The following is a 16,478-nucleotide window of genomic DNA, read 5'->3' as shown; positions in this document are numbered from 1 at the left end:
TAACTAAAATCCTGTTGAAGATCATTTCATCTTTCCTTGATGCTTTAGAGGCCACCTCAGAGTATTATAGTAGCTCTTGCTTTTCATTTTTTTTTAAAGATTTTGTTTATTTATTTGACAGAGAGAGACAGTGAGAGGGGGAACACAAGCATGGGGAGTGGGAGAGGGAGAAGCAGGTCTTCTGCTGAGCAGAGAACCTGATGTAGGGCTCAATGCGGGGCTCGATACCAGGACCCTGGGATCATGACCTAAGCTGAAAGCAGACACTTAACCACTGAGCCACCCAGGCACCCCTTGCCTTTCATTTTTTTTTTTTTAAATATTTTATTTATTTGATAGAGAGAAATCACAACTAGGCAGAGAGGCAGGCAGAGAGAGAGGAGGAAGCAGGCTCCCCGTGGACCAGAGAGGCCGATGTGGGGCTCGATCCCAGGACCCTGGGATCATGACCCGAGCCGAAGGCAGAGGCTTTAACCCACTGAGCCACTCAGGCGCCCCCCCCCACCCGCATTGCCTTTCATTTTAAATGATGTTATTTATTGTTCTCCTGGGTGGCTCAGTCGGTTGATTGTCCCACTCTTTATTTCAGCTCAGGTCATGATCTCAGGGTCCTGAGGTGAGCCCTGCATTGGTCTCTGTCAGTTCAGAGTTTTCCTGTCCCTCTTCCTTTTCTCCTCCCATTGTTTGTGCACATGCTCTCTCTCAATAAATAAAATCTTTAAAGAGATAAAAATTAAATAAATGAGGTTATTTGTCATCTAATAGAACTGTAAATATTAAGCAGATAGATTTTTCTCTATATACTGTGGTGTATCTAGGTATGGCTTTCTGAAGTAAATGCTTCATACTTACTTCCTCTCTCCTTACCTACCGTGTGCTGCCATTCTTTTCATACTTCTTAGAGCTTTATATCTTTAGATCTCAGATAGAAGAGACCTGACCATAATTTAGACTCCACTTTATATTCTTTCCCTAAATCATCTTGCTTAGTAAGATGAGATTACTGTTAATATTGCCAATTCACTAAAAACCTACATGCTTCAGTACAGTATCTATTACAGGCCTATGGCCCAAGTCACCTTTGCTTTGTACCTCCTAGTGTATTTGTTCTCATACTTTTTGGGCTCAAGATCCCTTTAAAATCTTAAAGTTATTGAGAACCCCAAAGAACTTTTGTGTATATGGATTATAAATATTTACCATGTTATATATTAAAACTGAGAAGAAATTCTAAAGATTTATTAATTCATACACAGATAATTTCATTACATGGAATCATAAATATATTATGAAAAATAATTTATTCAATGGATAAAGATGAGGTATATATGTATACAATGGAATACTATGCAGCCAACAAAAGAAATGAAATCTTGCCATTTGCGACCATGTGGATGGAACTAGAGGGAATTATGCTTAGCGAAATAAGTCAATCAGAGAAAGACAATTATCATATGATCTCCATGATATGAGGAAGTTGAGATGCAATGTCAGGGGTTTGGGGGGTAGGAAAAGAATAAATGAAACAAGATGGGATCAAGAGGGAGACAAACCATAAGAGACTCTTAATCTCACAAAACAAACTGAGGGTTGCTGGGGGAGGGCGGGAGGGAAAGGGGGTGGGTTATGGACATTGGGGAGGGTATGTGCTATGGTGAGTGCTGTGAAGTGTATAAACCTGGTGATTCACAGACCTGTACCCCTGGGGCTAATAATACATTATATGTTAATAAAAATTTTTAATTAAAAAAAGTTCAATTAAATGTTTTAATTTTTATAGATATGGTTTACATATTTATAATCTTCAACAGTAAATTTCACACATAAATAAAAATTTATTCAAAAAATTTGAGAAGAATGGCATTTGTTTTAATTTTTGCAAATCTCTTTAATATTTGGCCTAATAAACAACATATGTATTCTCACATCTGTTTCTGCATACAATCTGTTGCCATATGTTGTTATTTTTCTGTTTTTTATTATTTTATTTTGTTATGTTAGTACCATGCAGTATGTTATTTGTTTTTTAAAATTATTTTTATTAACATATAATGTATTATTTGCCCCCAGGGTACAGTTCTGTGAATCATCATGTCATTAGTTTTTTTTGTTTTTTTGTTTTTTTTTTTTTAAAGATTTTATTTATTTGACAGAGAGAGAAATCACAGAGAGGCAGGCAGAGAGAGAGGAAGGGAAGCAGGCTCTCCGCTGAGCAGAGAGCCCGATGTGGGACTCGATCCCAGGACCCTGAGATCATGACCTGAGCCGAAGGCAGCGGCTTAACCCACTGAGCCACCCAGGTGCCCCCATGTCATTAGTTTTTGATGTAGTGTTCCAAGATGCATTATTTACATATATTACCCAGTGCTCCAAGCCATATGTGCCCTCCTTAATACCCATCTCTGGGCCAACACATCCCATCACCCCCTCCTCTCTAAAACCCTCAGTTTGTTTCTCAGAGTCCACAGTCTCTCATAATTCGTCTCCCCCTCTGATTTCCCCCCCTCATTTTTCTGTTCTTTCTCCTAATGTCCTCCATTTTATTCCTTAGGTTCCACAAGTAAGTGAAATCATATGATAATGGTCTTTCTCTGCTTGACCTATTTTACTCAGCATAGTCTCCTCCAGTCCCATCTATGTTGATGCAAAAGTTGGTTATTCATCCTTTCTGATGGCTGAGTAATATTCCATTGTGTATATGGACATCTTCTTTATCCATTCGTCTGTTGAAAGGCATCTCAGCTATTTCCACAGTTTGGCTATTGTGGACATCGCTGCTAAGAACATTGCGGTGCATAGGACCCTTCTTTTCACTACATCTGTACCTTTGGGGTAAATACTCAGTAGTGCAATTGCCGCGTCATAGGGTAGCTCTATTTTTAATTTTTTTCTTTCTTTTTTTTTTATTTTTAATTTTTTAAGGAACCTCCACACTGTGTTCCAAAGTGGCTGCACCAATTGGCATTCCCACCAACAGTGTAAGAGGGTTCCCCTTTCTCCACATCCTCTCCAACATTTGTTGTTTCTTGCCTTATTAATTTTGGCTGTTCTAACTGGTGTAAGGTGGTATCTCAATGTGATTTTGATTTGACTTTCCCTGGTGGCTAGTGATGATAAACACTTTTTCATATGCCTGTTAGCCATTTGTATTTCTTCTTTGGAGAAGAGTCTGCTCGTCTTCTGCCCATTTTTTTGACTTGGTTATCTTTTTTTGTGGGTGTTGAGTTTGAGAAGTTCTTTATAGATCTTGGATATCAGCCCCTTGTCTGTAGTGTCATTTGCGAATTATCTTCTCCCATACCGTGGGTTGCTTCTTTGTTTTGCTGACTGTTTCCTTTGCTGTGCTTTTGATCTTGATGAAGTCCCAAAAGTTCATTTTCGCTTTTGTTTTCTTTGGAGACATGTCTTAAAAGAAGTTCCTGTGGCCAATGTTGAAGAGGTTGCTGCCTGTGTTCTCTAGGATTTTGATGGATTCCTGTCTCACACTGAGGTCTTTCAAACATTTTGAGTTTTATCTTCCTGTATGGTGTAAGAGAACGGTCGAGTTTCATTCTTCTGTATATAGCTGTCCAATTTTCCAGCACAATTTATTGAAGAGACTGTATTTTTTCCATTGGATATTTTTTCCTGCTTTGTCAAAGATTTTTGACCATAGAATTAAGGGTCCATATCTGGGCTCTCTGCTCTGTTACGTTGGTCTGTGTGTCTGTTTTTGTGCCAGTACCATGCTGTCTTGGTGTTCACAGCTTTGTAATAAAGCTTGAAATCCAGCAATGTGATGTCCCCAGCTTTTTCTGTTGTTTTGATTGAAGTATATGAAGAAAATCTAGCTAGACACATAGACAGAAAATGGAATTGTATTATAATAGCTTTTCAAGATGATTTTGGATAGATGTCTTTGATATTACACCAAAACTTGACAAGTGCTAGATTATTTAAAAGTTAGTTGCAATATGGAATCTGACACTTGATATGAACTTTAAATACTCTGTTACATTGAAATCCATTGGTCTGTCTTTACACTTTGAGGGCTTAACTTACTTATGCATAGTTTTGTAATAGCATACATTGAACTCTTGGTTCACTGAATCATACAGCTCTTCTAAGTGTCATATTTCAGTAAGCAATATCAAAAAATTGTTAATATCATCTCTTCAGAGAATTCTATAAGTATTAGGAAGCTATAAGCATCTAGAAGATTTCTGGGGCGCCTTGGTGGCTCAGTGTGTTAAAGCCTCTGCCTTCAGCTTAGGTCATGATCCCAGGGTCCTGGGATGGAGCCCTGCATCGGGCTCTCTGCTCAGCAGGGAGCCTGCTTCCTCCCCTCTGCCTGCCTCTCTGCCTAATTGTGATTTCTCTCTGTCAAATAAACAAAATATTAAAAAAAAAAAAAAAGCATCTAGAAGTTTTCTAAAATTTTGATTTTTGCTTGAAAGCCAAATTTTATCATTTTATTTGGCAACAAATACTATCAGTTTTTTTCCTTTGAAGTGACAGGTTTGTTTTGTTCATTTTTGTTAAAATGCCTGTCAAATAACCAGATCTAAATAATGAGTTTTCCTGGCCATTGTTTATTACATAACAATGGTTTTCAGTGGGAAAAACAGCTAGTTCAGCTCACAACTAAAACAATAACAAAGGAGCTTTTTCTTTAAAAAGAAAAAAAAATGCTTCGGTATGCAGCAGAAATGCTTTCTGTGTACTTCCTGTTTCTCTTGCATGGAGTATTAAAAAATAAATAATTAATAAAAATTAATCTTTTTCCTGCTTCATCAAGGTCATTCTTAGCAGAAACTGGCTTTTGGCTTTTTTTCCCCCCTGCATGTGGTAGAATATATATACACACAGAATAAATTAATTAGGTACAAATTTTAACTTATTTTCATTATATTCGTTACTTTCTTTGGAGACAGCTTGAAGCAAAATCAAATCATGATATTGATTTCAATTCATACTTTTAAAGAAAATAGAATTATAAAGATAGGTTTTTGAAAAGAATGTAACAGTCCTAGAAAATAAGACAGCCTGCCATCACTGGACCACAGTCTTTCAGGAATATCCAAAGGGTGGAAGGCAGTTTGCATTTACTTAGAAAATGAAGCAAATTTATTGCTTTTCTTAAAAGCCAAGATATTAACTGATGTAGAATTAAGAGCAGTTCTCATTAGCAACCTGGAGTAACTTCAAGATCAATTAGGAAGAATTTTGAATGCATAATGCTGAGTGAAAGGAACCAGACTGAGAAGGCTACATCCTGTGTAACTCATTACATGGGAAAGGAACACTATATAGAGACTAGTAGTTGACAGGAGCCGGAGAAAAGGTAAAAGGGATGAATAGGGGGAGCATGGGGCTTTTAGGGCAGTGAAACAATTCTATGTGATATTGCCATTGTGGATAGATGACATTCATTTGTTAAAACCCATAGAATGTACAAAGCCAAGACTGAACCCTAATGTAAAGTATGGACTTGGGCTTGCTTTGGCAGCCTATATACTAAAATAACAAACTAAGGACTTCAGTTAATAGTAATGTATCAGTATTGGTTATCAACTGTAAAAATGTACCATAATGGTAACAGAAGGTGAAACTATGTGCACGTGCACGTGCATGCATGCGTGTGTGTGTGTGTGTGTGTGTGTGTGGTGGAAGGAGGTATGTGGGAATTCTTTATACTTTCTGTACAATTTTTCTGTAAACATAAAACTCATTTTTAAAAGTCTTAAATATAACATTAAATATAATGACAGCAGCAAACACGCTCCAGGTACTGTTCTGAATGCTTTATATATATTACCTCGTTTAATCCTTTCAGCATCTATGAGTTAAGTACTTCCAGTATCCCCACCTTACAAATGAGGAAAGTGAGACTCCAGGGAGTTAAGTGATTTGCATAAGGTCTCACCGGCAGTAGTGGCAGAGCCCAAACAGGCTCTGGAGTCTTGCTCCTACTCACTGCCCTCCTATCACTTATTAAAAAATAGTACGTTTGGAGGAATAAGACCAAATATAGTAGTAATCACAATATTGTCAATGAGCTAGAGGCACTTCTGTTTTGTTGTCATTATTACTAATAACAACTCTTGGTCTGTTAATTTTGGGGCTAGTTTTTACTCGGTTTTTTGGAAACATTGCTTTATATTATTTATTAGTTTACTTTGTCCTCTTCTGAGACTGGAAGCCCCTAGAAAGGAGTTTGAGAGACTGCACGTGTGTGGTTCTTTGTGGAATAATTCCCCTGGAGCCAAAACTAGTTGTACATTGGGCACCTATTATATTCATTTGCTAATTTTAATAACCATGACTTAACACTTACTTCCCTGTAGATCGTATCTAAATTTGTCTTTTTCTTTTAACCTACATCATAATCATCAGATGTTAACATTTATTTTTTGCTAGGACATTTCGAAGTCCCTAAACTCACTTAGGAATGTGGTAGTGAAGAAGAGCGCTGCTCCAGATCCATACGGGCTGAATTGAAATCCCAGCTGCACCACTAGCCGTCTGAGTTAATGAGCTCTCAGTTTCTCAGTTTTCTTTATTCTAAAAAATGCTGGCAGTAATACTACCTACTTCATAGGGGTTTTGTGGTTAGGGAAATTAGTTAATATGTACAACTTTGTCTTATTTCTAGTCCCAAAGTATTTCATGGGGAACACAAGATAAATGTTTAGCTCCTTGACAAGTGTACTGTGTAAGAGGAAAAATGGTATGCTGTGTTCATGTCATTTTGGCTTGTAAATAGGTATTTTATAATCTACTTTCTCTTAATATTCGTTTGTTTTTAGATCTATTCATGAAAACTACACAGAGGAAAATTAGGATCACTCTCATGCAGATGCTTTTTATCTCATTCCTCTTAATATTTTTCTGAATGAATATCCTCCATCTTTTTTTTTTAAGGTTTTATTTATTTATTTGAGAGAGAAAGAGCTTGAGAGAGAGATCACCAGCAAAGGGGTGTGGGTTGAAGGAGAAGCAGACTCCCCTGTGAGCACAGAGCCTGAATCAGGACTTGATTCCAGGACCCTGGGATCATTACCCCGGGCTGAAAGCAGAGGCTTAACTGACTAAGCCACCCAGGTGCCTGAATATCCTCCATCTTTTAACAGTTCTTCCAAGGAGGTGGTTTCAGAAGTCATGCTGCTGTGGCCCTCAGTGTTTCTATTGATAACTCTAGTTTGTCTGTGTTCCTCAAAGTAACTACAGATCTGTTGTGATTTCTATACAGTGAGAGGCGCATAAGCCCACCCTATCCCACACTTGAATTTAGATTTGCTTTTTAAGTAACCACATCATATATTGAGCTTAGTTAAGTCAGTTAAAATCCCTAGGTCTTCTTTACATAAATTGCTTTTAGCTAAGTTTTGTTCATCTTCTACATGTGCAGTCCATTTTGGAGTCTTCAATTAGGAATTTATATATATCCCTGTTAAATTTGATCTTTTTTCATCTTGACTCTGCCAACTGGTTTAGCATAGTTTACATTTTTATATTATTTGCTAACGGCATACCTTGTTCCAGAAAGGGTTTTTGTTCTTGCCAGCTCTCTTTTCTGTCCTCTTTCCTCCATTCCTGATAAACATTTCTGGGGTCTTCATCTATAACAATTGAAATATTGAGGAGCGCCTGGATGGCTCAGCTGTTAAGCATTTGTCTTCTGCTCAGGTCGACTGAGCCCCGCAGTGGGCCCAGAGGGAAGCCTGCTTCTCTCTCTCCCACTCACCCTGCTTGTGTTCCCTCTCTTGCTTTGTCTCTCTGTCAAATAAATAAATAAAATTTTAAAAAAAAGTTGAGGAGATAGAAGATGAGTTCATAGACACACCTATTAAAAACCTCTTTCTAGGTTGGTAGTACTCCTTTAATGAGTAATTTTTAAAATATAATTGCCTAACTAATAAGAATTTAAATAAAAAAACTTTAAAAAATGTAGTTCTCCATCCAACAGCAAATTTTCTATTATACAACCATGTATCTCTGCAATTTGGAGAAAACCCCAGTAGAACTCTATCCTTGAGGTACTTTGTTGTCTTCTTGTATAACCGTATTTATTGGCAGATATAAATTGTTCTGAATTAATAAAAACTCTTAAACTTTTTAACTCCTTAAAACATAGTGAATTCCATAGCTCTTTATTAATATTATTTCTATGGGGAGGGTTGCTTCACTTAGCTTAAATAATAGATGAATAGTTGTGACCTTATTTTCTGTTTTCAAACTTACATCAAGTTTGTTTTTTAAATATTGTTGTGTTTTTAAATAACAAAGATTTTATTTGATGTGTTTTACTGAAATCTAGTTACTTTTGTTGCATATGTAGAGACAAAGTACTTCATAGAAATAAAATTCTGTGCAAATATTTGGGTCACAATTTGAAATGCTTTAAGAGGTTCTACAAATTATGGTTTTTTTTAATGCCCTGGGTTTCTTCAAGGTTAATTAGTTCAAATCTCAAGGCACAGTCCTGAGCATCTAATGCAAGCAGAATAAGCTGGCATTATGAAATAAAGTTTAGGTAAATCAGCATCTAGGTCCATAGATGTTTTTATTTGGAATGCCTAATTTAGTCCTAATTATTTACTTATGCCTTTCGCTTTGCAAATATCTTAGAAGTTTAGGAGGGAATATTCATACATCAATAATGAGTGAAAATTATGGATTTTGTTGCCTTTCCTGCAGATTTTCCTTTATTATTGTTCAGATCATAGCCACAAGCTTTCTGTTGGCGAGAGACATTTACTTCATATCCTCTCTGTATTAAACTTTGTTTTTTATATGGGATTTCACAGAGTGCCTGTTATCTAGTGGATTACCTTGTGTCATCCTCACATCATCTTCACAGATGGGGAAATTGTGAGGCTAAGTCACAGGAATTCTTTTACCAGATCTCATGCTGCTAATGTCTAAGCTGCCTCTTTCCTAAGTACCTCTTTCTTACCTATTTTCTTTGGGAGGCAGGAAGGGACTCATCCTATTTCCCAGCACAAGGCTCATCCCGGAATTACTGCAAGTCTTTTTGCCTTGACTACTGCCTGATGTACATTAGGCTTTGGCCATTTCTTGGGGCCTTGAGGTCCACAAAGGGACAAAATATAGAGAATGCATGCATGGTATGAGGATAAATATGATATCCTCTTGCCCTTACTTTTCATCATCTGCACGTGCCAATACAGGGCTCCTTAACCTTGTGACAAGCACTTTATTTGCCATAGTGGGAGTAGGATAGATGGGGAATCTGTCTATAATCCTGGGACGGGCATATCTGATACTTATTTAACTAGAACTGGTTAAATAGAGATATGGGGTATGCTTCAATATTTTGGGTATGTTTTAGCATTCAGCATTATATAAAAAAATAAAAAGAAAAATTAAGACTTTTGGGTTTTTCGTGTATGTTTTGAGTTTCTTCTTATGTTGCAAGGTAACCTTTCTGTAACTTTGAATATATCACAGAAACAGATATTACGTGCTTCTCATAAATATTTTTATTCATGTTAACAAAATATAAAGGCACTGTCTCTTAAGGAAACCAATCTCATATTGAACTAGGAAAATTATTTTTGCTTATGTTTTGCAGACTTTGAATAATGAGATGAGTACAGATGATGACAATGAATATGCAGAAGAAAAGGAAAGTTACATCTGTGCAGTGTGTCTGGATGTTTATTTCAACCCATACATGTGTTACCCATGCCACCACATCTTCTGTGAGCCCTGCTTACGGACTCTTGCCAAAGACAATCCTGCAAGCACTCCCTGCCCATTGTGTCGGACAATTATTTCCAGAGTCTTTTTCCAGACAGGTAACTCTTTTGTTTCGTTAACATAATTACCTAAGTATCAGTAAAGATGGACTATGACATACTATTTATTCTTTTCTTTTATTTAAATCCAACTAGCCAACTTATAGTAGTATATAATTAGTTTCAGGTGTAGTGTTCAATAGTTTATCAGTTTTATATAATACCCAGAGCTCATCACATCCTGTGCCCTCCTTAATGCCCATCACCAAATTAACACAGTGTTTAAAACGCACTAATGGAGAGAGGAAAAACTAATGAATGTGGAACATAGAGAATTGCTAAAGGAAAAGTGAAGAATGATAGAAGTAAGCAGAGCTAATATTTACTGACACTACTGTGTACCAAATGTTAGGGAGGTAAATGCTATCTCCACATTCTGCAGGTGAGTGTAGATGGGCAGATACATAAACCATATGACTGTATATAGTAACTATAATTAGAGGAAGTGTTTAGTTTTAAATATTCTCCCTCCTAAGGAAAAATAAAAGTAAGTATACAATTAAGTGATTCTCATGCTTCGTTAAAAGAAACATCCCACTTCCTAAGAATAAGCGAACATTTTTCTGGCACTTGCAAAGGAATTCTTATGTGATTTCTCTTTTAGGGCATATTGAGAAACAGAGTAGGCAGTGTCCTCAAAAACATCCTCAGAGCAAATGCAGTATCGGGTTTCCTGACACTGTTGTCTTTTGGTATACTCTGATAAATGCTGAGGAAATACCAAAGTATAATTTAGGACAAGTGACATTGCTAGTAGCCAAAACATTATGGTCTAGTTTTCTTATAGAAATAACTTTTTAAATTATGTAAGTCATACAATTTCATCAGAGAAGAATCAGAACATCCAGATAAAATTATAAACTCAAAATCCTCCATAGTCCTAACATTTGGAGACCACCTTGACTGTGTATCCTTCTAGAATATTTTCCATATGTGTATTTAATTATTTTTCTTACAGAACAAAATGTGATCATATTGTACATAGGGCTTTTTTTAACCTGCTTGGCTTCACTTAAAAATGCATAATGACATTGTCATTATGTCATGATCTACTTAAGTTGTCTACTATATGGGACATTTAGTTTAGTTATTTATTTGTTATTATTTGCTGGTATATGGGGATAAATATTTTGCACATATCACTGAGTATTTTTTTGAAAGGGATTTCCAGAAGTAGAACTGGTAGTTAAAGACCTCTGTGTTTTAAAGCTATGTATATGTTGCAAAATTATGTTCCAAAATGATTGTAAGCAGCATTATCCAAGGGTTTATTTTCTCTACACTCTGGGCATTTTTTGTTTGTTTTGTTCTGTTTCTTTTTAAATCTCTGACCCTGACCTTTGCTGATTTTTCTTATGGTTTTTCTTGCTTATTAACAAGAAGTCTTTTTAGGGGCACCTGGGTGGGTCAGTGGGTTAAGCATCTGCCTTCAGCTCAGGTCACCATCTCAAGGTCCTGGGATCAAGCCCTGCATCAGGCTTTTAGCTCAGCAGGGAGTGTGCTTCTCCCTCTCACTCTCTCTCTTTCTCTCTCTGCTCTCTCTCTCTCTCTTTCTATCTCTCAAATAAATAAATAAAAACCTTTAAAAATATTTTTTTAATTAATGTCAACTTTTGTCATAGGCAGTGTTTGTCCTTTGTACTTTAGTTATGTTTATTATGTTTTGTGACTGTGTGGAACTTTTATATTTTTATGAGGTCTCACGTAGCAACCTTGGTGTTTATTATTTCTAATTTCAAAGTTAGGTATTAAAAGGCCTTATCCACTAAAGAATAATATAAACATTCTCTTTACTACATTTATTTTAGGATTCCATTTTGTCCTATCCCCCACGTTTAACTCCATTTAACATCTTTATGGTGCCTGGTTTGATTAGGAATGGAGTGCTTTTTTTCCATGTCCTTAGACATTTATCCTGGTAACATTGTTGAACAGTCCATTTTTCCTATTCTAATTGAATTTCCATTCTTTAAAAAATAATAATAACAATTACTAAAATGTAAATGTATTTCTTGGCAGCTGTTCTTTTCCATTCATATTTCCATCTTATCGTATACTGTTACTTTATGCTTTTTTAAGATTTTTATTTATTTTAGAGAGAGAAAGTGCACCTGTGAGCAGGGGAAAGGGCAGAGGGAGAATCTCAAGCAGATTTCACACTGAGTACGGAGCCCTTAGCAGGGGAGGCTCCAACTAAGGACTCAGAGATCATGACTTGAGCTGAAACCAAGATGTGGACACTTAGCTGACTGAGCCACCCAGGCACTATCCCCATTACTTTAATCTTTTTTTTAAAGATTTTATTTATTTGACACAGAGAGAGAGATCATAAGTAGGCAGAGTGAGAGGGGGAAGCAGGCTCCCTGCTGAGCAGAGAGGCTGACATGGGGCTCGATCCCAAGACTGTGAGATCATGACCTGAGCCGAAGGCAGAGGCTTAACCCACTTAGCCACCCAGGCGCCCCTACTTTACTCTTAAATGTTTTAATAACTCAACAAATGTTTTAACAACTCAAAAGTACATTAAAATTATGTTATATGGGAATAATTCATATTTTTAATCGACATTGATATAACATTGAGTGATTGTTATTATGGTATATCACCTCTCAATACATTTCTGCAATCTCCTTCCTAAAATCTCTGCACAATTCTTACTAACTTTCTGCCTGTATATTTTTGTTGTTGCTATTGTAAAAGAGACTTTTTTCCTTTTCTGGTTTCAAGTGCTTTTGGTGATACTTTGGAGAAGTTAGTTTATTGTCTTGGAGTACTTAGAGACTGATGAATCACAGACCTGTACCCCTGAAACAAATAATACATTACATGTTAATAAAAAATAAATTAAAAACATTAAAAAATAATAAAACATAAAATGGTGAGTCACTTTGGAAAAAAGGAGGGTCCTCAAGTTTGGACAAGGCAGATTCTAAGCTTGCTTGTGAGATTGGGGAAATTCTGGTGTGTCCCAAATTAACTAGTATTAGTACTTTTTTTCTTTGAAGATGAGAAGGACACCAGTGTAGGCAGGTCTGAGGAGGAAGACTGGATAGATGAGACCCTTCCCATTCATTGACTGGCAGCCTCACAACATCATTTCTGATGGAGGGTCCCTACATCAGTACACCTGATATCAGTACCCGACACTTAGTCTATTCAGGGAGGGGCTATATGCTTCATAACAGGATCTGCAGGCCATCTAAAATCAGCACGTCAAGGAAAGGAAAAGGCCATGATTTACAAGCATTATGTGGAGTGGGGTTTGTCAAGGTGACAGAGGAGGAATATCTCAGACAGGAACATCATGCGTTTGTTTGAGGGAACGTGTCGCATTTTCTTGAATTGACTTTCTGACAGAAGCCTTCAAACCAAGCATGTCACTTCCCTTTACTGTGGACTGACGCTGAAGGATCCTACTGTAGGCAGTCCTACTATGGACCCAGTATCCATGTTTGGAGATCCTAACCCATGGTTATATAGTAAATGTGAGTGCCTCAGGTACTGGTTGCAAAGGGAGCCAGGGTCAGTATGACCTCCTCCCCAACTGCAAAATCACTCAGTGCCATTGCTCCTCCCCATTCAGATGCACCAAACCTCAGCAAGAGTGACTTCCTTGTTCCACTATTTGCTTCCATTCAAGCTCCATCTCCCTTTTGATGCCCCTACCCCTATACCCACTACTTTTGGGCCTTTACTTAGCAGAACATGCTGATGAGCAGATATACTGGTAAACTCTATTGGAAAAAAGAAAAGAAAATTTTACCTTGTGCATAGAAGTCCTTAACTAAATAAGGAAATGGCATTTAAGCTAATCCAGGACTTTAAGCATGGAGGAGGCCTATGATTTTTCACCGGGGATATTTTGGCTGTCGCAATAACTGGGGGATGATACTGGCATCTAGTCAGTGGGAGCAGTGATGACAGTTATCATAGTGTTTTGGGGCCAGTCCTACACAGTTGAGAATTTTTCTGTGTTCCGTCTGACATTCTCGTGTCCTGCTGGGTTTTATCCAGGACATGCAGCTCATCCAAAAGAATATCACACTTCTCTTTTTATCTACTCTATAATTGGTCTTCGTCTATTATCCCTATTCCCATTAAGAGCATTTCACACTTCCTCTTATTCTCTACCAGTAAGTCCGGTCTGTTAATTCTTATGCTAATAGTGGTTTTGTTCTTGTGTCCATCCATGCCTCCACTCTTTTATTTTTTTGTTTGTCTTGTACAGAATAGTCACTGAGCCTGAAATCCAAACGCATTCTTTTTATCAGTAAGAGTATCTGACTGTGTCATGATATTTTTCTAGTGCAGTCTTTCTCAAGCTTTAATATGTGGAAATAAATATTTTTATTATAAAGAAATATCAAAGTAAGAATATTTAGAGCAGTGCTTTTCAAACAATGAAAGTGCACAAACTATCTTAAAATCTTCAGGACCTCAAAGGCAATGCTTACTTTGCACTTGTGTAAGAGGGGCAAGAAAGTGCCATTTGCAAAGGATCTTAACTCTCTGGTGAAACTCATTTTGTACCCATGTGACGCACCCATCCAGTACCACCTTTACAATTTTTACTGTATCCATGTGCCACCTGAATTACTTTTTTCTTAAGAATTTTCTTCATATCACCATTTTTTTCCTTAAATACTGACATTAGCCTCATCCTTAGCTATATATTTGTGAATTTATTTGATCTAGTTTATATATTTCTTCTACACATTAAATAGGTAACTTTGACATTTTTAAACATTTTCATTCAGTATTACCCTGATCATTTCACATATTGCTAGTGCTTTGCAAACCAAGTCTTAAAAATGACTCACTTTTACTTGAGGAGGTTAATCTCCGGGAAAAAAAACTAACAATAGGAACACTGAAACAGTCCTTGGGGATTGAAAGTGGGGGTAGAAATAAGGCGTGGAACACATGATTGTCTTGTTTTTTGTTTTGTTTTGTTTTTGCCCTTCTATACCATTGGATTTTTTAAATCATAGACGTGTGTGACTTTGACAGTTTTTAAAAGTGATAAACCAGACTGTAGCATTGAATATGATGCAATGGACAGGGAAGAGAGAACCCAATTTCTTTACACACAGAAGACAGAATTATGGATACTTAGAAGCCAGGAATGGATACTGTGATAGTCCTTTGAGGATCCTTTATTATATCTGTATCCATAGGACTTCAAAAGCCATTTTCTGAATCTTGAAATGTAACTTTACATACAAAAGAATAAAAGTATGCATCATCACAGTATAAAGTACTTAACATTTCATCTTAATCATAGTAAGAGCTCAGTAAATGTGATGGTTAAACTGGGCTTCATTTACTAGATCTCCTCTTCCCCTTATTATTCCTCTAGCAGAGAGTAAACTACTTATTCTTGGATGATGAAACATTGACTAAAATGATTCTTGAGTGGTCCAAAGTCATTAAAGAACCTCAGTAAGTACAAAGTGAACACACTGCTTGAGGTGAAAGCTTGGATAAATGCTCTAACTTGAAAAAGTCTTACAGTATTAACAGAGTTCTCCTGGGACTGACGGGTTAAAAATGATAACAGTTCATTTACTATTCTGGTACAAAAATTATATTATGAGTATAAAGTATTGTAATAGAAATAATAAATGGAATTATCAGATTAAAGTGGATAAATCTTGGGGCGCCTGGGTGGCTCAGTGGGTTAAAGCCTCTGCCTTCGGCTTGGGTCATGATCCCAGGGTCCTGGGATCGAGCCCCATCGGGCTCTCTGCTCAGCGGGGAGCCTGCTTCCTCCTCTCTCTCTGCCTGCCTCTCTGCCTACTTGTAATCTCTGTCTAATAAATAAATAAAATCTTTTTTAAAAGGTGGATAAATCTTTAACTATGGCTTGCCTATCTAATAAAATAGGAATTCCTAAATACAAACATGAGTTCAGCATAAATTACGTAATTATCATGATTCACAGGCTGTAACACCCATAACTCAATTTTGACACTGTCAAATACACACTTCTTGGTTTGTGTTTGTCTCTGTTATATCTGCCTTTGTCATTAGGATGCATATTTAGCTGAATAATGGGACTTCCTAAGCCAGATTTTAGCTTTGAATGATTTACTAGTAAAGAATGTGAAAATAAGGTTTAAGGTTTATTTTCAGAGGATATGCAGATAAATAGTCATCAATACTGAGTGGAATATTCCTGACTGGCCTCTCTTTTCCCAGCATGCAGAACTCTTCTTAACCCCATATTCTATAGGGTGTGTATTTACCAGTAGACCGGGCAGCCGCCTGAGGGTGAGAAACTGCTAGGTCGAGGAGTTGGTTTTAAGACCTACATTACTGCATTAAGGAGGGTACTTGGTGTAATGAGCACCGAGTGTTCTCTGCAACTGAAGAATCACTAAATCCTACCCCTGAAACTAATAATATAGTATATGTTAACTAAATTGAATTTAAATAAAGAATTTTCTTTAAAAAAGATTTATATTAATGGCATTTCTGTGATTCAAACTAGCCATATTCTATTGGATGCAGGCTGTAATAGCAGATTTAACTCTTTCCCTAACTTGGCTTGTTCTCCTTAAAGGTGAGCATTGCTTCTCTATGTCCTCATGCTTTCTTTGGCTCATACAGAGTTCGGATACTTTCTAGAATTTAAAATAAGTGTCCTCCTGCCTTTTCACAGATTGCTCTGTG

The 16,478-nt window shown here is 36.8% G+C and overlaps 1 protein-coding gene across 1 annotated transcript in view; it reads left to right on the top strand.

The window, feature by feature from the left end:
• RNF180 (ring finger protein 180) overlaps positions 1 to 16,478 on the top strand; it is a 167,778-nt gene that overhangs the window by 106,740 nt on the left and 44,560 nt on the right. Inside the window, exon 4 of the mRNA XM_045998928.1 lies at positions 9,578 to 9,803. Coding sequence (XP_045854884.1) covers positions 9,578 to 9,803 — 226 coding nt within the window. The remainder of the gene's footprint in view (positions 1 to 9,577; positions 9,804 to 16,478) is intronic.

The sequence above is a fragment of the Meles meles genome, chromosome 3, assembly GCF_922984935.1.
Source record: "Meles meles chromosome 3, mMelMel3.1 paternal haplotype, whole genome shotgun sequence".
NCBI lineage: Eukaryota > Metazoa > Chordata > Mammalia > Carnivora > Mustelidae > Meles > Meles meles.
Note: the sequence above shows the minus strand (reverse complement) of the source record. Positions and strands in the feature narration are given on the sequence as shown.